Genomic DNA, 18,610 nt, shown 5'->3' on the forward strand with positions numbered 1-18,610 from the left:
GAGTAATGGGGATGTTTACGGGGGATATTCTCCTTACAAATATCGTGGAGTTTGGGCAATTAAGAGTCTGATAGACGGTCGGCTTTTATGTCCTAACCGGCCGGGTTTGTTGGGAGTCATCGCAGTCCTTAAGAGATGTAACGAATATAAAGTGAGCTCCACATATGGGAGAAGCCACAGGATCTGACAATTACCCATCAAAGGTCTAGAACAGTGGTCTCCAACCTGTGAACCTCCAGATGTTGCAAAACTACAACTCCCAGCATGCCCAGACAGCCTTCGGCTGTCTGGGCATGCTGGGAGTTGCAGTTTGGCCTTCCTAGTGGTTGCCACAGTAGAGATCACTTTACTTTCCCTTTGGTGCCTTAGCCAATCATAGCTCATCTCACACTGAACTGCTCTGGGCTGTGTGTAGCAGAGTGAGGGAGGAAGTTCTCCCCTGTATGGCTTCAGATGTCACGCCTGCTGTGGAACGTCCCTTCCCAGTCTGTGAATCTGACTGAGACTGAGCATGCTGGGAGTTGTAGTTTTGCAACATCTGGGAGGTCCGCAGGTTGGAGACCACTGTTGTAGAACTTTGTGCTTTATCACATACAGCCACATTGCAAACTGTACGCACACCCGTCCGCTCATCAATGGCAGAGATAGTGATGTGGAGGGGGACACATCAACCCTTCCTATAGAGCAGGTGCTGGGCTGTGTCTGCTATTGTAATGTGGTCTTTTTATATGGGAACCGAATTAAATGGGACCCATAACGTCAGTCTAGACCCAGAGCAGGGAGAGAAATGCGCATATCTTCTATTTTAGGGTGCTGTCTGTCCCCATATTTTATTTATTTTAATTTTATTTTTTCCCCTCGTTTAGGTTCCGTTGTTGCTGCTAGTAAAACACATTACAAACGGTTGTAAAATAATCCTAAAAATAATTTTTACAATCCTTTCACATCCGTTTGTACCCGTTCGCATGCAGTATTTTTTTTTCTCCCATCAAAAAAACCGGATACAGTAAATTTAACATTGAAGTCTATGGAAAACGGATGAGCTTTTAATGTCATCCGTTAGCATCAGTTTTATTTGTTTTTTTATCTGTTTTTTTATCCATTTTTACTTCTGAGCATGCTCAAAACAAAAAAATATTTTTTTTGTTTATTAACTGAACAATAACGGATAACAATAATTTATTGTCCGGAGGGCTTTGTAAGTGACATTAGTCATTTTACCCAAAAATCCAAGGCGAAACGGAAAAAAAATTAATAATTGTGAGACAAAATTGAAGAAAAAACACAATTTGGTAACTTTTGGGGGCTTTCGTTTCTACACAGTAATTTTTCGGTAAAAATGACACCTTCTCTTTATTCTGTAGGTCCATATGATTAAAATGATGCCCTACTTATATAGGTTTGATTTTGTCGTACTTCTGGAAAAAAATCATAACAACATTCAGGAAAATGTATACGTTTAAAATTGTCATTTCTGACCCACTGGACCACCAGGGACGGGATAAAGGCACCTTTAGACGCCACTGTCAGCTTTGGCAGTGGCGATCTAAAGGGTTGATGGCCACATGTCGGCTATTAACGCCGGCCCCCAACTACAGGAATCAGCTGGGGGCCAGCCGGTATGACGCGGGCTCGAGTCGGGAGCCCGCACCATACCCGGTTAACGGCACATGGACGAGCATAGACGTCCATGGTCGTTAACAGGTTAAAGATAACACTGCAGCGGCATTTGGAAACCATTGAGGAGATAGGACAAGACCTTTAGGTGTTTTCAGCACAGTGGACATTTATCAGCCATGTACAGTAGGGATCGACAGATGTTTTTTTTTTTTTTAGGGCAGATACCGATACTCTGTGGAGGTTAGGGCAGATAGTCGATAACTTATACCGGAATATCTGTATAAGTTAACGGCTATTTATCCCCCCCAGCGACACCGCTGCAGATCATTGATTTAAAGGGCGCTTTAAATCAATGAACTGCAGCGGCTTTTGCGGTGCCAGAGACCACCGCCGCCACCCGCTCCTCTCCCCTGCCTGTCCTGGGGTCCTGAGTCCTATCACTGCAACAACAAACACCCCCCCCCCCCCCCCCACCACCACCACCACCACCACCCCGGCCAGAGACCGCCGCTGCCCCATTGCCTCCCCCATCCCCGGTTTTATAATTACCTGTTCCCGGGGTCCACGCTACTTCTGCCTCCGGCGGCGGCGTCCTGAGCTTTCACTGTACGCACTGATTGTGACGTTGCATTGAGGACATCACTCATCATTGCGCTGCGCAGCGCACAGCGTAACACAGGACGCACAGGAGCCAGAAATAGCACGGACCCCGGTAATGATAAAACAGAGGATGGGGGAGGCAATGGGGCCACGGCAGCCTCTGGCCGAGGCGGTGCGGCGCTTTATCAGCAAGGTAATCGCCGATAACGTCCAAAATCGTGAATATCGGCCAAACCGATAATCTGTCGATCCCTAATGTACAGGATAGTCCCACAGATCACTAAAACTGAAGGCAAGGTCGAGTTTTAGAAAGGTTTGTGTCACTTACTGTGGCTGGTAGAGGAAGAGATCAATGATGTTGTCTCGCCCCTTTGGGTGGTTAAAGAAGACAAAGAGAGACCAGTGGATGAGCCAAGTTCTGTGCTGGAGAGACTGGAGTGGAGAACTGACGGACTGGAAGATAGAAAAATAAGACATAAGTAATGTATCACTTCCATTGATTGACAACAGAACAGGGAAACATATATCTTTACAATGAATGGGCTGTGCAGCTCGGTAAAATATCAATATGAAGCTTTGCAGGACACAAAATCCCTGCACTGAACTCTTGTAGTCCTGCACAAGTCTCAGGCAGCGGCATAAAAACAGAAGAATATATCCCGAGCCATTACTGGATGTACGCGTTAAAGGGGTACTCCGGTGAAAACCTTTTTTTCTCTTAAATCAACTGGTGGCAGAAAGTTAAACATATTTGTAAATTACTTCTATTAAATAATCTTAATCCTTCCAGTACTTATTAGCTGCTGAATGCTACAAAGGAAATTCTCTTTTTGGAACACTGACGACATCACGAGCACAGTGCTCACTGCTGACATCTCTGTCCATTTTAGCAACCACGCATAGCAGATGTATGCTAAGGGCAGCATGGTGGCTCAGTGGTTAGCACTGCTGCCTTGCAGTGCTGAGGACTTGGGTTCAAATCCCACTAAGGACAACAATAAATAAAGCGTTATTATTATTATAACGTCAGCAGAGAGAACTGTGCTCGTGATGTCATCAGAGAGCATGCCAAAAAGAAAAGAATTTCCTCTGTAGTATTCAGCAGCTAATAAGTACAGGAAGAATTAAGATTTTTTAATAGATGTAATTTACAAATATGTTTAACTTTCTGCCACCAGTTGATTTAAAAGAAAAAAAGGTTTTCACCGGAGTACCCCTTTAAATACCAAGTGTACAGAGTCTGGCTATACAAAGACTTTAGGGCAGTTTTTCCAAACCAGAGTGCCTCCAGGTGTTGCAAAACTACAACTCCCAGGCTGTCCAGGCATGCTGGGAGTTGTAGTTTTGCAACACCTGGAGGCACCCTGATTGGGAAACACTGCTTTAGGGGGTTGCAGTATAGAGGGGTCTTGCAGGAGACTTCTGGCATGCAGCCCCCTTTAGGAAGGTGAGGCCACTTACATTGTTATCTATGGTTTCCTTCAGCCGGGTGAGGTCCTCCATAGCAGCATCCCAATTCTGCATCAGGATTTCTGAAGCCAACTTTCCCCAAAGGGAGCTGAGGGCGTTCCTGTCTGTGGAGGGCACCTATAAGAGAAGAGGGTAACAAATGTTAGTGAATTAATATCAGATCATCCATTACAAATAAGATTTGAGCGACAATGTCCAGTGGTGAAGGCTTGCTTAACGCAACACGTCGTCTTAAAGTGGTACTCTAATGGAAAACTTTTTTTTTTTTTTTTTTTTTTTTTTTAAATCAACTGGTGCCAGAAAGTTAAACAGATTTGTAAATTACTTCTATTAAAAAATCTTTACCCTTCCAGTATTTTTTAGCAGCTGTATGCTCCAGAGGAAATTCTTTGCTTTTGAATTTCTTTTTTTGTCTTATCCACAGTGCTCTCTGCTGACACCTCTGTCCGTGTCAGGAACTGTCCAGAGCAGCATAGGTTTGCTATGGGGATTTTCTCCTGCTCTGGACAGTTCCTGATACAGGCATTAGGTATCAGCAGAGAGCACTGTGGACAGGACAAAAAAAATTCAAAAAAGTAAGAATTTTCTCTGTAGAATACAGCTGCTAAAAAGTACTGGAAGGGTACTGTGAAATATATTGCAATACGGCTATATAGTGAAAAACAGAGGTTCTTAGCTTACCATTTGGCCAAATAGTGTGTGCCATCCCGCCGTGATAAGGTGACCGCAATTGGGACGGACCATAAACTATGAATATGCCTCTCCTAGACTAGCACTGAGCCTCAATATCTGGACATTTAAAGGGTTACTCCGCCCCTAGGCATCTTATCCCCATCCAAAGGATATGGGATAAGATGTCAGATCGCGGGGGTCCCGCTGCTGGGGACCCCCGGGATCTTGCACGCAGCACCCACCTGTACGGCTTCCAGCAACGCTGGAGGCTTCGGATCCCGACCACTATGGCGGAAGAGCGTGACGTCTCGACTCCGCCCCGTGTGATGTCACACTCCGACCCCTCAATGCAAGTATATGGGAGGGGGCGTAACGGACCTCCCATAGACTTGCATTGAGGGGGAGGTGCGTGACGTCACACAGGGCGGAGTCGTGACTTCACGCTCCTCTGCCATTGTGGTCGGGATCCAAAGCCGTACAGGTGGGTGCTGCGTGCGAGATCCCGGGGGTCCCCAGCAACGTGACCCCCTTTGGATAGGGGGTAAAATGTCTAGGGGCGGAATACCCCTTTAAGGTCTAGCACATTCCTCACCTAGTGGAGGTTCAGCCCTAGCCTAGGAGAAGCATATTTATAGTGTAGGGTCCATCCCAATGAGGTCACCTTATCGTGGTGGGATGGTACACACGATTTGGCCAAATGGTAAGCTAAGAACCTCTACTTTTCACTATAGCAGTATTGCAAACTAAAACATGTCATTTCACATACAGCTTAGCACTAGCAGTGGCTGCTGTTATCCTCTTGTTTTATATCCTTATCTAGTCAATAGTCTTGTCTATTCACCAGGATGGAGCGGTGCTGTAATATTACATACATTTGTATTCCTGTTAATACTGCTTCAGTAACTATAAGTCCACGATTTGTCCTCTATCACTTTGTTCTAACCTACGCAAATAGTCATAGGAAAAGCTGGATGACGCTGCCATCGTCCCTTTGGGAGAGGATATCACCCATCTCACTCACATCTCCAAAGCAAATTCCCTAACTACATGCAACACTGGAGAATGAGACGTATCGTTGCGTAGCCAAGCGGATGTGCCATTTACGACTGAAGAAAAGACGACATTGGCTGCAAACAGAATTCATTATAGGAGGCATTGCCACTTATCAGGTCTTCCCTAATGCACAGATAAGCCTAAGGCCAGTATAACAAGGCGGCATCTTCTCACTTTCATGCACCTTTATATGGACAGTGCGTCAGGAGACATTAGGACGGTGTATTACATCAAGGTGATCGCGCTGGCGCTGCCACTGTGCCCAGTTATGGCTGCATGACGGTACATTCCCATAATTGGAGAGAATTACGTTTGGCATTTAACCCTTTCAGTGCTGCAGTCAAGCACAGTCAATACACTGTACATGAAGGTGAAGGAGAAAGCCCCTAGACCAGGGTTGTCCAAGGTTTTTCCTGCAGTGGGCCACTACGTCAGAAATGTATATGGGCTGCACTCATTTTTAAAAGGAGATCTCTGGCAAAAAATAACTTAATGGGGTATTCCAGGAAAAAACTTTTTTTTTTATATATCAACTGGCTCCAGAAAGTTGAACAGATTTGTAAATTACTTCTATTAAAAAAATCTTAATCCTTTCAGTACTTATGAGCTTCTGAAGTTAAGGTTGTTCTTTTCTGTCTAAGTGCTCTCTGATGACACGTGTCTCGGGAAACGCCCAGTTTAGAAGCAAATCCCCATAGCAAACCTCTTCTAAACTGTCCGGTTCCCGAGACACGCGTCATCAGAGAGCACTTAGACAGAAAAGAATTGTCTGCTTTCTGGAGCCAGTTGATATATTAAAAAAATTTTTTTTCCTGGATAACCCCTTTAACCCCTATACACAGGATAAGGGGATAAGTAGCTGATTGGAGGGTTTGACCGCTGGAACCCCACGTGATCCGGCACTCAGTCATACCTGTCATTTCAGGATAATCTACCCTTCATGTGTACATGAGGAACAGCACTATTTTTGGCCATTATATAACTGTTTCCTCAACCAGTGTGCCTCCAGCTGTTGCAAAACTACAACTCCCAGCATGCCCGGACAGCCATAGGTTTTGCAAAAGCTGGAGGCACACCGGTTGGGGAAACACTGTTATAACTTTTATTTTATTAACTTGGTATTAATCAGCAGATTTCTGCTCTGCAGGCTTAACTTCTAATTTGCAGTTCTCCAAGAGCAGGTGGGTGGAGCTCCCTGTTCCATAGACTTGTATTGCTTGTCTTGCAGACACAGGAAAAAAGCAGAGCTGAGAGAGAAAGATTTGAGCAGCAGAAGAGAGGGAAGAAGCTCGATAACCGGAGAAAGAAGCATTTTTGTCTAATAAGATAGATTACAATATTACTTATATTCACTTATATTGATTTATGCAAAATTTGATCAAATGACAGCGTTTAAGAAAAAAAATGCAATATTTAGGTGTGGCAGCCATGATAATAAGGATAAAGCGCAACCATATCCTGCAATTTCGAGGCGATGCTCTGCATCCTGATCACTAAAAATAGCCACCATAATTAGAAATCCTGGCGTAGATGGTCCGACCGCTAGGACTCCCGTGATCTCCCTGAATGGGCCCTGGCGCTTATTGAGGAGGCGGCACGCGATCCATTCACTTCTACGGGAGCGCCGAAGAGTCCTTAGTACAACACTACGGCACCTTTGGCGCTCCCATAGAAATGAATGGAGCGTATGCTGTCTACCAGTAGACGACACACACTCCCTCACAAAGAGCCAGGGTCCCATGCAGGAGATTACGGGGGTCCAACTGCAGTCGGACCCCTGCGATCAGCTACTTATCCCCTATCCTGGGGATAGGGGATAAGTTAAAGGGGTAATCCAGTGTAAATTTTTTTACATTTTTTTTTAAATGAACTGGTGCCAGAAAGTTACAGATTTGTAAATTACTTCTATAAAAAAAAAAAAAAAAAAAAAAATTAGCCTTCCAGTACTTTTTAGCAGCTGTATGCTACAGAGGAAATTCTTTTCTTTTTTAATACATTTTTTGTCTTGTCCACAGTGCTCTCTGCTGACACCTGATGCTCGTATCAGGAACTGTCCAGAGCAGGATAGGTTTGCTATGGGGGATTTTCTCCTGCTCTGGACAGTTCCTGATATGGGCATCAGGTGTCAGCAGAGAGCACTGTGGACAAGACAAAAAAAGAAATTCAAAAAGCAAAGAATTTCCTCTGCAGCATACAGCTGCTAAAAAGTACTGGAAGGGTAAAGATTTTTTAATAGAAGTAATTTACAAATCTGTTTAACTTTCTGGCACCAGCTGATTTAAAAAAAAACTAAAAAATAATATGTTTTCCACCAGAGTACCCCTTTTATTTTGATTTTTTTGCAGGAGTTCTTTAAGATGTAGAATAGCTATAGGGATTTTCTGCAATATAAGAAAAACAAAAATTCTAGAAGCCTCATAGCAAACAATTCATTATGAAACCGAATACCTGTATCCCCCCTAAAACCAACAAAAGCTCCCACCACCCACTTCGCTTGGTCTTGAGAACAGGTCTAGTCATTTTATCTAGTTCAGTTCAAGTCTTCTGAAAGCAAGGGTAACGCCGGGGTCATAAAGCTGTAATTTATACAAGGCTGAACTACACTAGGTCATTGAGAGTGTCAAATTCTAATCTCAGAGAGGGCGCACAATGGGCCTTTCATGGCTTCTGTTTCTCCAGCCATCACTTTAAATGAATCTTCACCCGGCAAACGGGTCCCAGCGTAGAGAAACTCCGAGCAGACACCGAAGCCCGTCTTACTTTCCGATTCCCAAGGGAACGCGAGTGTGTCGGCTTTCCAGTGCACCCACGAATATTATACGCCCATCGCACGCCAGTCATGAGCGTCTATAGAATATTTCTCCAATGCTCATTCACGTCCAAGCTAAATATTTGGTCAATGTCACTAGTCATCTACTGTATAAAACTGTTTCCCAAGCCTCCAGCTGAGGCACTAATGAGTTTTTTTTTTTATTTATTAAATTTTTTTTTTTACTTTATTACTCCACTTTGTACAGTTCTTTGAGTTTTCCTGCAACTTTTTTGTGTCACATGCGGTCTACAGCAAGTTTTGTAAGCCAGGTTAGGGCTGGTGTAGATTAACCATGTGATGAATTCTCGACTAGGGATCGACCGATATTGTTTTTTTTTTAGGGCCCATACCGATAATCGGTATTTATCCCCCCGCGACACTGCTGCAGAGCATTGATTTAAAGTGGGCGCTTTAAATCAATGCACTGCAGTGGCTTTTGCGGTGCCATAGGCCGCCGCCACCACCCGCTTCTCTCCCCCTGCCTGTCCGGGGGTCCTGAGACCTATCACTGCCACCGTTCCCCCCCGCCGCACTGCACCTAGGGGTGCCTCCAGCTGTTGCAAAACCACTACGCCCAGCATGCTGGGAGTTGTAGTTTTGCAACAGTAGGAGGGCCTCAACAGCTGGAAGGCCTACTGTAGGTATAGTATATTATACAGACCCCTGTCCATCCCAGAACCCTGACTCACCTTCCCAGTTGCTGCAGGGACCGTCCGGGGAGGGTGGTCCAGGCCATCCATCCTTCCTGTAGTGTCCGGCGGCATTCCGGGTGGAGGGTGAACCGGTCCGGGCTGTCCTTCTCCGGGGGTCCTCTTCTCCACTCCGGGCAGGCTCCGGCCTAGTAACGCTGCATAGACGCCGCTGCGCAGCGACGCACCTGACGTCACGGAGTCTATGCAGCGTACTAAGCCGGAGCCTGCCCGGAGTGGAGAAGAGGACCCCCGGAGAAGAAGAAGGACAGCCCGGACCAGTTCACCCTCCACAAGGAATGCCGCCGGACACTACAGGAAGGACGGATGGCCCGGACCACCCCCGGTCGCGGTGCGGCGGGTCGGTGCATTATCGGCTTATCAGCAAGGTAATTGCCGATACCGATAATGCCCAAAATCGTGATTATCGGACAATAATATCGGCCATACCGATAATCGGTCGATCCCTATTCACGACCACTGCAAAATGACAACCAGATTAAGGCATAGCTACACAATTTTAGAAAAAGCTTCTACAGTAAATGTCGCAAAAAAAATAAATTTCTGCTGTTTTTTTCCACCCATAAGTCTATGGGAGAAAAAAAAATAAAAATAAAGAAAAACTAAAGCACACCGTACCTAGAGTGTGCAGGAATTTCTGCTGGCGATCACTCGGGCGGCGCATGGACTGCATTGCCGTCCGCATAGATGCCAATGCATTTGAGTGGATATGCCAAAAGATGTAATCAAAGTCTATGGGGACGGCCAAACCGTCCGCGCAGTCCTAGCACCGCCCGCGGGATCTCCAACGGAAATTCGGCCCGGAGATTTCAAACTGTGAACCCAGCCTAAAAATGCCACTAAAAAGGATTTAAAGAGTACCTCTCATGATCTTATTAAATTGTATAATCCTCCCAGTTCACTGCCCCAATCATGGTAAACCACCCCCTGCCTTTATTGTTTTTTCATTTTCTACCTTGATATTGCTCTGTATTTTCTGCTCGGTCTCAGTCATATTCACAGACTGGAAGGGGCGTTCCCCATGAGGCATGACACCATCTGAAGCCATACAGGGGAGAACTTCCTCCCTCACTCTGCTACACACAGCCCAGAGCTGTTGAGTGTGTGAGATGAGCTCTGATTGGCTAAGGCTGCACACACACCCCTCAGCACTCCAGACTGCATTTCCTGATTTCGAGTCCTAAGTCTGTGCAAGAGATGTGGGGAAATATGCTCTGGACAAGTAGGGAGACACTTAGTGGCAGCTTTTTTAAATACAAATAAAACATAGAAAACTTCATTATTTTTTTAAACAAAGTATATTAGAAAGATTTTGTATTTACCATAAGGAATGAAATAGCAAAAATTACTTTTAATGAGAGTGCCCATTTAAAGAAAAAAAAAATAAAAAAAATAAAATGCTTAATAGTCATGGGTGTATGGGAAACCCCACAAGTATGGCACTTTATTTTTCACAAAAACCACCATGTGCATTTCCAGCCTTATAGCGGTGATTTGGAGAATTATTCACCAATACAATTCTTAAAATGACGGAGTAACCCGACTGCCCCCCTTGTCCACACTGCCAGTGTACGGGCCTTCTCTGCATATTTTGGTCGTCTCGCTTCCTTTTTTAAGGCTAGGGTTCATGTGAGCTCCTTGGCCCGGCTCCATGTCATTACAGTTGGCTCTGCATTACTAACCTTTCAGGCGAGGATATGCTAGAATAGTTTCAATATCTGGATTTTTACAGGGGTTACCTAAAGTTTCCATTTGCTGGGGGAACGGCACAGTCAGTCACTGGCCAGCAACAATAAATTTACTGTGCTGAGCCCCGAACAAGACATTAAATCTTCATTCTCAAAATTCACTCCCAGCATTAACAAATGATATGAATAAGCAGCTCTTTTCAGGGGCTTGTAATGAAGCCGTGCCTCAGGTTTTATTAACCTCATTTAAGCTGTTTACATTTCCCCAGTAAATGACTCTTACTCTCTTAAATCCGTAGTAATATTCCAGCGGAGGCAGATGGAAGTGGCCGATAAGGGGAGGCCGGGACCGCTGCGGGACATTACTGGCCATTACCTTCAATTTGCCGTCTGCTTTTCAACATTTGAATTTTCTGCTGGGGCTTTAGATTACAATCACTGATGTCCTCCACCTTTTCCACAGAGCTGCCCAGGACTCAGCAGGTTAGGGCTGTGTTCACACAGCGAGTTTCCTACACTTTTTTTTACTCTGAACTACAGCCAAAAGTTTACAGTATAATAATAATAATAATAATAATAATAATAATAATAATAATAATAATAATAATAATAATAATAATAATAATAATAATAATAATAATAATAATAATAATAAATATATATATATATATATATACACACACACACACATATATACACACACACACACACACATATATATATATACACACATATATATATATACATACACACACACACACACACACACACACACACACACACACACACACACCTACATAAGCAAATTATAAAAAACAGCAACAGTGTAAGGTTGCAATCGGAAGAATTTCCAAGCAGAATCCAGTAGTTTAAAAAAAAAAACAGCTCCTTACCCCAGAAACAGTCCTAAAATCTTAATCACTAGGTGACTCCCTTCTGTAAAATCTGCTGTCCATTGCCTGTTGTCAGGGGATTTCTGTCTGGGGCAACAGAGCGACTCAGGACAAAAACACAGGAAGTGGGGCGGGGTTTACCAAGTGCAAGGAGGAGGAGAGAACATGAGAAAGTGTGGGCTGTGTACCCACTTGTTGAGCCGATCTGCTTGCTTAAGATTAGGGATCAACCGTTATTGATTTTTTAGGGCCGATACCGATAATCTGGGGACTTTAAAGGGGTACTCCTGTGAAAATCTTCTTTCTTTTAAATCAACTGGTGGCAGAAAGTTAAACATATTTGTAAATTACTTCTATTAAAAAATCTTAATCCTTCCAGTACTTATTAGCTGCTGAATGCTACAGAGGAAATTCCTTTCTTTTTGGAACACTGATGACATCACGAACACAGTGCTCTCTGCTGACATCTCTGTCCATTTTAGCAACCATGCATAGCAGATGTATGCTAAGGGCTGCATGGTGACTCAGTGGTTAGCACTGCTGCTTTGCAGTTCCTGGGGACTTGGGTTCAAATCCCCCTAAGGACAACAATAAATAAAGCGTTATTATAATAGCGTCAGCAGAGAGAACTGTGGTCGTGATGTCATCAGAGAGCATTCCAAAAAAATGAATTTCCTCTGTAGTATTCAGCAGCTAATAAGTACAGGAAGGATTAAGATTTTTAATAGAAGTAATTTACAAATATGTTTAACTTTCTGCCACCAGTTGATTTAAAAGAAAAAAGGTTTTCACTGGAGTACCCCTTTAAGGCCGATAATTTATACCGATATTCAGTTATCGCATATACAGATAACGTCCAAAATCGTGAATATCGGCAGATAATAATCAGCCAAACCGATAATCGGTCGATCCCTACTAAAGATGATGCACACTGTTCCTAAAAGGTAAATCAAGGCTTCTCTCTCATCTCCCACCATTCATTCAAAGCTCAGGGGGCAGTTGTCCCTTGTGTAAATACCAGTGTATCTACTGCTTCTCAAAGCACAACACATTGCAAACCCAGCAAAGTAGCAACCGCTTCACCCTCCACGTGCCATATAGTACTGTACAAATCATCACCCAGCACAAGCAGCCTATTAAGTGCAGTTGCACCAGCACCATGTCATGGCATAGCACTAAGAACAGAGTGTTGCGCTGTGCTGTGATTAACTAGAGAAGTAAGGTAAAGGAAGTAGCTGTATGTATACTGCTGGCAAACAGTCCAGTGGAGAAATGCAGAAAATCAGAAATAAATGTGCACCATCAGACGCAATACCAGCAGTGAGTTCATTAAAAGTCACCTTGTCGCCACTCTAAAGGGTTAACCTAACAAACCCAGGCAGTTTAAAAAAAAAAAAAAAGTTTTTGATGCGACAGGTACACTTTAAATCTTACAACTGTGGAAACTCTAAAGGAACCCTGCACGGGCCCACTATATAGCCAATAGAACATCTACAGCAGGGAACTTTCAGATGTTGCAAAACTACAACTCCCAGCATGCCCAGACAGCCGTTTGCTGTCTGGGCATGCTGGGAGTTGTAGTTTTGAAACATCTGGGAGTCCTCAGATTGTAGACCTAGGATCTACAGGATAACAGCTCCTCAGGAATTTATTATGAGTTGCCACAATAGGTCGGTGCAGTAGGGAGAGGACTGGAGAGCCAACCGTGCAGACACTCTCCATTATAGTCTATGGCACCTAGAGATACGGTTCACTGCATGCGCTCAGTGGTTTGTCATTAGTATACGGGCTGCAATTCAAGCTAGAGTGTTCCGCACTATACAGTATGTCATGACCCTACAACACATAAAAAAAAAACTTTTGAGGGCCAGTGCCCATTTAAATACTTTTCCATAAGGAATCATTGCTTTAAACCCAAGCAGACTTACCAGCACCCTGAAGAAGTATAAGTACTCCGCCGCTCCAGAGTAGTTACCGCACTCGTATTGAAACTTGGCATATCTGTAGAGTGTGTCCAGGTACTCCTGTCTGAACTGGAACAAAATGTAGATTTAGTAACTATACATAGCAAGACATACAGGCCGGCATTTATCATTGTAGGTGTAAGTGAAGCATTTATCATTGTAGGTGTAAGTGAAGCATTTATCATTGTAGGTGTAAGTGAAGCATTTATCATTGTAGGTGTAAGGGAAGCATTTTTCTACACCTTTCTTTGTGTGTGCTGGTGAAGAGTAGGAGCACCACGTTTTTGCAATAAAGTTCCCGTATCAGGTTTTTGATGAAAAACGAATTCCTGAAAAAAATTGGACTAAACTGTAGGGCCGGGCGGTATGACCAAATCTGCTTATCACGGTATTTTTGCAACTTTTGGCGGTTCCATGGTATGTAAGGGCATTTCCTACCCCCCAAATTAATTATCAGCCCCGCGCTGCGCTATTATGCCCACCGCCAACAAAAATGTATTATCAGCCCAGCGCTACGCTATTCTGCCCCTCCCCCCCCAACAAAAATTAATTATCAGCCCAGCGCTGCCCCCATCGGGGTAAATATTCACACCTCACCCACTGCCCTCCTCGTGCTGTTTGTTGCCGCTGAGAGTTGTAGTTTTGCAACATCTGGAGGTCTGTAGTAGGGATCGACCGATATCGTTTTTTTAGGGCCGATACCGATAATCGGTGCAGGTTAGGGCCGATAGCCGATAACTTATACCGATATTCCGGTATAAGTTATCGGCTATTTAACCCCCTGCTACACCGCTGCAGATCATTGATTTAAAGCGGGCGCTTTAAATCAATGATCTGCAGTGGCTTTTGCGGTGCCATAGGCCGCCGCCGCCACCCGCTTCTCTCCCCTACCTGTCAGGGTGGTCCGGGCCATCCATCCATCGTTCCTGTAGTGTCCGGGGGCGTTCCGGGTGGAGGGTGAAGCGGTCCGGGCTGTCCTTCTCTGGCGGTCATCTTCTCCACTCCGGGCAGGCTCCGGCCTAGTACGCTGCATAGACGCCGCTGCGCAGTGACGCCCGTGCGCAGCGACGCACCTGACGTCACGGCGTCTATGCAGCGTACTAGGCCGGAGCGGAGAAGATGACCGCCGGAGAAGAAGGACAGCCCGGACCGGTTCCCCCTCCACCCGGAAAGCCCCCGGACACTACAGGAAGGAAGGATGGATGGCCCTGACCACCCCCATTACGGGTAAGTTTAATTTTTTTATTGACTCGGAGGGTGGGGGAGGGGCCCGACCAGTATAGCGGTATGGGCAAAAATCCATACCGGTATACCGCCCAGCATCACGGTGGGGGGTGCGACGCGGTGCGGTGGGTCGGGGGTGCGGCGGGTGGCGGTCGCTGCATTATCGGCATATCGGCAAGATAATTGCCGTTACCGATAATGCCCAAAATCGTGATTATCGGCCGATAATATCGGCCATACCGATAATCGATCGATCCCTAATCTGTAGGTTGAAGACCACTGGTATAGAGTGTCAGCGCCGGCGGCCGCAACAAAACAGGAGGATGGGCTGGTGTAGTTTATGACTTTTCAGTGGTTTTGACCCTTTTTTTGCGCCTTTTCACAAAAAGGCACAAGTCATAAAACCCTTCCATATTGCAAATCAAAATCAGCATAAATGTGTAAACCAAAAGGCGGAAAAAAAAAAGGACACTTGTGCCAAAATAGTGACAAATATAGAAGGAAAAACACAATGATAAATGGGGGCTACAATGTCTGCACCACCCGGAGAACATACAAGGACATATTCCTTACCCCATGTTTATCAGCAAGGTAGTCAAACAGCATCCGGCCATCCCTGAGAGAGAGAAAAAAAACATGGAGACTTAGGTTCGGAAGCAGTAAAGACGGGGATTTTAGGAAAAACTAATAGTATCAGTCAGTCATGGCTGACTACTAGCGCCCGATACCGGGTCCTCTGTAAAACTATAGACCAGGTATAGGCCACCTTCAGCACTGCAGATGTTTTGAACTACATTTCCCTTGATCCTCTTACAGCCAATATGCTGCCAAAGCATCATGGGAGATGTAGTCCCAGACATCTGCAGTGCTGAAGGTCGCCTATACCTGCTATAGACAGATATACAAATCTCAATGGTAGAACCTCAAAAAATCCTAAAACAGATAAAAGCTCCACACTGAGCAGAGAAGGTTCTGACAAAAGGTCCATGTCCAAGACATCTTCTATTTCTATCGTTTCTACAGATCTCTGCCCATCCTAAATGTTTGGCCACTTAAAGGGTTAACCCCAGCTTGCAAAAACATATCCCCTATCCCAGGATAAGGGATTAAAGGAGGAGATCTGCAGCCCTAGATAGGGGATAAGTGTCTGATCACGGGGCTGGGGCTCCATACCTGAGATCACTGGGGGCCCAGCAGTCAGACTCCCCGTAATCTAAAACATATCTCTTATCCTGTGGAGAGTGGATACATTTTCCCCCCTACTATACTACTTTAATCCTGGGTGGTTCAGTCTTTGAAAAACGTTGCTTCTTTTCTTACAAAACAGGCACCACTCCTGTCCACAAGGTTGCGTCTTGTATTGCAGCCCAGCTCCATTGAATTTAAAGTGGTATTCCAGGAATATTTTTTATTTGACTATGCTACAGGGGCTGTAAAGTTAGTGTAGTTCACAATATAGTGTCTGTACCTGTGTGTGACGGTTTTCTCACAATTCTGTGATTTTTACCCCAATTTTTATTTTTAACAGCATACAAAATGACTGTTGTCTCAGATTTTTCCCAGCTTGCAATGCGGCCGAGACCTGACTGACTAGTCAGCTGATGACAGGGAGCCTGTCTGCTTCAATGGGTGGAGGGATCGCTTGGTGGGAGAGAGATCAATCTGCAACTAATGCAACAGCTGTAGGCACCCTGATTGAAAACCACAGGTCTTTTGAATGGATGCAGCTCATTTATGTTTCAATGGGTGGGGTGGCTGATGTGTGGGAGGGAGGAAAATGGAATTATGGGATTTGTAGGCAAAGAAGAAAACTCAAAAAGGAAATACCAGTTCACAAAAAGCTAGCCACAGTGTTATGGTAATCTCACAACATAGTCATTTATCCCCAAGACAAGCACAGATCCTTCCTAAGCATGTCCATTACTGTCTGCCAGGTACGTACTAAAATCACCTTATGGTGGATGACCCCTTTAATGGGATTGAGCTGCAGTACTACACGCGACCTGTGGACAGGAATGGTGCCGTTTGCGCAAAACGAAAAATAAAAAAAATAAAACATTTTTTAATACTGGTCGATCCCTTTAAAGGGGTTATCCAGGAAAAAAAACACACACAAATATAATATATATATATTATTATATTATATATTAATATATATATATATATATATATATATATCTATATATATATATCTATCTATCTATCTATCTATCTATCTATCTATCTATCTATCTATCTATCTATCTATCTATCTATCTATATCTATCTATATCTATCTATATCTATCTATCTCTATCTATCTATATCTCTATCTCTCTATCTCTCTATCTCTCTATCTCTCTATCTCTCTATCTCTCTATCTCTCTATCTCTCTATCTCTCTATCTCTCTATATCTCTATATCTCTATATCTCTATATCTCTATATCTCTATATCTCTATATCTCTATATCTCTCTCTCAACTGGCTTCAGAAAGTTAAACAGATTTGTAAATTACTTCTATTTAAAAATCTTAATCCTTTCAGTACTTATGAGCTTCTGAAGTTGAGTTGTTCTTTTCTGTCTAAGTGCTCTCTGATGACACGTGTCTCGGGAACCGCCCAGTTTAGAAGAGGTTTGCTATGGGGATTTGCTTCTAAACTGGGCGGTTCCCGAGACAGGTGTCATCAGAGAGCACTTAGACAGAAAAGAACTACCTTAACTTCAGAAGCTCATAAGTACTGAAAGGATTAAGATTTTTTTATAGAAGTAATATACAAATCTGTTTAACTTTCTGAAGCCAGTTGATATATATAAAAATGTTTTTTCCTGGATAACCCCTTTAAGTCTGAGTGCGAGTCTTTAAAGGGGTATTCCAGGAAAAACTTTTTATATATCAACTGGCTCCAGAAAGTTACAGATTTGTAAATTACTTCGATTTAGAAGATCTTAATCCTTTCAGTACTTATGAGCTGCTGAAGTTGAGTTGTTCTTTTCTGTCTAAGTGCTCTCTTATGACACCTGTCTCAGGAACTGTCCAGAGTAGAAGGAAATCCCCATAGCAAACCTCTTCTACTCTGTGCAGTCCCTGAGACAAGCAGAGATGTCAGCAGAGAGCACTGTAGCCAGACAGAAAAAAGCAACTCAACTTCAGCAGCTGATAAGTATTGGAAGGATTAAGATTTATTTTTTTTTTTTAATAGAAGTCATTTACAAATCTGTTTAACTTTCTGGAGCCAGTTGATATATAAAAAGTTTTTCCTGGAATACCACTTTGATGCAACAGTTTCTAACGTCAGCTTTATATATCCACTTATGTTCCATAATTGGAGATGAGCGAATTTGCAGTAAATTCGATTCGTCACAAACTTCTCGGCTCGGCAGTTGAGGACTTATCCTGCATAAATTAGTTCAGCTTTCAGGTGCTCCCGTTTGCTGGAAAAGGTGGATACAGTCGTAGGAAACTCTTTCCTAGGACTGTATCCACCTTTTCCAGCCCACCGGAGCACCGGAAAGCTGAACTAATTTATGCAGGATAAGTCATCAACTGCCGAGCCGAGAAGTTCGTGACGAATCGAATTTACTGTAAGTTCGCTCATCTCTATCCATAATATTTGCACAAGTGAAAGGAAACTTTTCACGCAAACCAATGTGCCTCCAGCTGTTGCAAAACTACAACTCACAGTATGCCTGGACAGCCGAAGGCTGTCCAGGCATACTGGAAGTTGTAGTTTTGCAACAGCTGGAGGCACATTGGTTGAAAACTACCGACGGACGCGAGCAAAGCAAAATGTTGCTCTATTGGCAGGCGCAAAAGTGACGCAACCTCAGATGCAAACAAAGGACGGTGACGCCTGAACTGTTCTCTAACATCCCAGACCATGTCAGAGCAGCGAGCGGGGGAGGAAGAGACCCGAAATAGGACG

General features: G+C 44.1%; 1 protein-coding gene across 2 annotated transcripts in view; it reads right to left on the reverse strand.

Annotated features, from left to right (window-relative positions):
• EIF3E (eukaryotic translation initiation factor 3 subunit E) overlaps nucleotides 1-18,610 on the reverse strand; it is a 97,109-nt gene that overhangs the window by 25,524 nt on the left and 52,975 nt on the right. For both annotated transcript variants that reach the window (XM_056522590.1, XM_056522589.1), the window contains exons 4-7: nucleotides 15,280-15,322; nucleotides 13,447-13,551; nucleotides 3,682-3,807; nucleotides 2,549-2,673 (exon numbers count right to left, since the gene is read on the reverse strand). In XM_056522590.1, coding sequence (XP_056378565.1) covers nucleotides 2,549-2,673; nucleotides 3,682-3,807; nucleotides 13,447-13,551; nucleotides 15,280-15,322 — 399 coding nt within the window. The remainder of the gene's footprint in view (nucleotides 1-2,548; nucleotides 2,674-3,681; nucleotides 3,808-13,446; nucleotides 13,552-15,279; nucleotides 15,323-18,610) is intronic.

Source organism: Hyla sarda, chromosome 5, assembly GCF_029499605.1.
Source record: "Hyla sarda isolate aHylSar1 chromosome 5, aHylSar1.hap1, whole genome shotgun sequence".
Taxonomy (NCBI): domain Eukaryota; kingdom Metazoa; phylum Chordata; class Amphibia; order Anura; family Hylidae; genus Hyla; species Hyla sarda.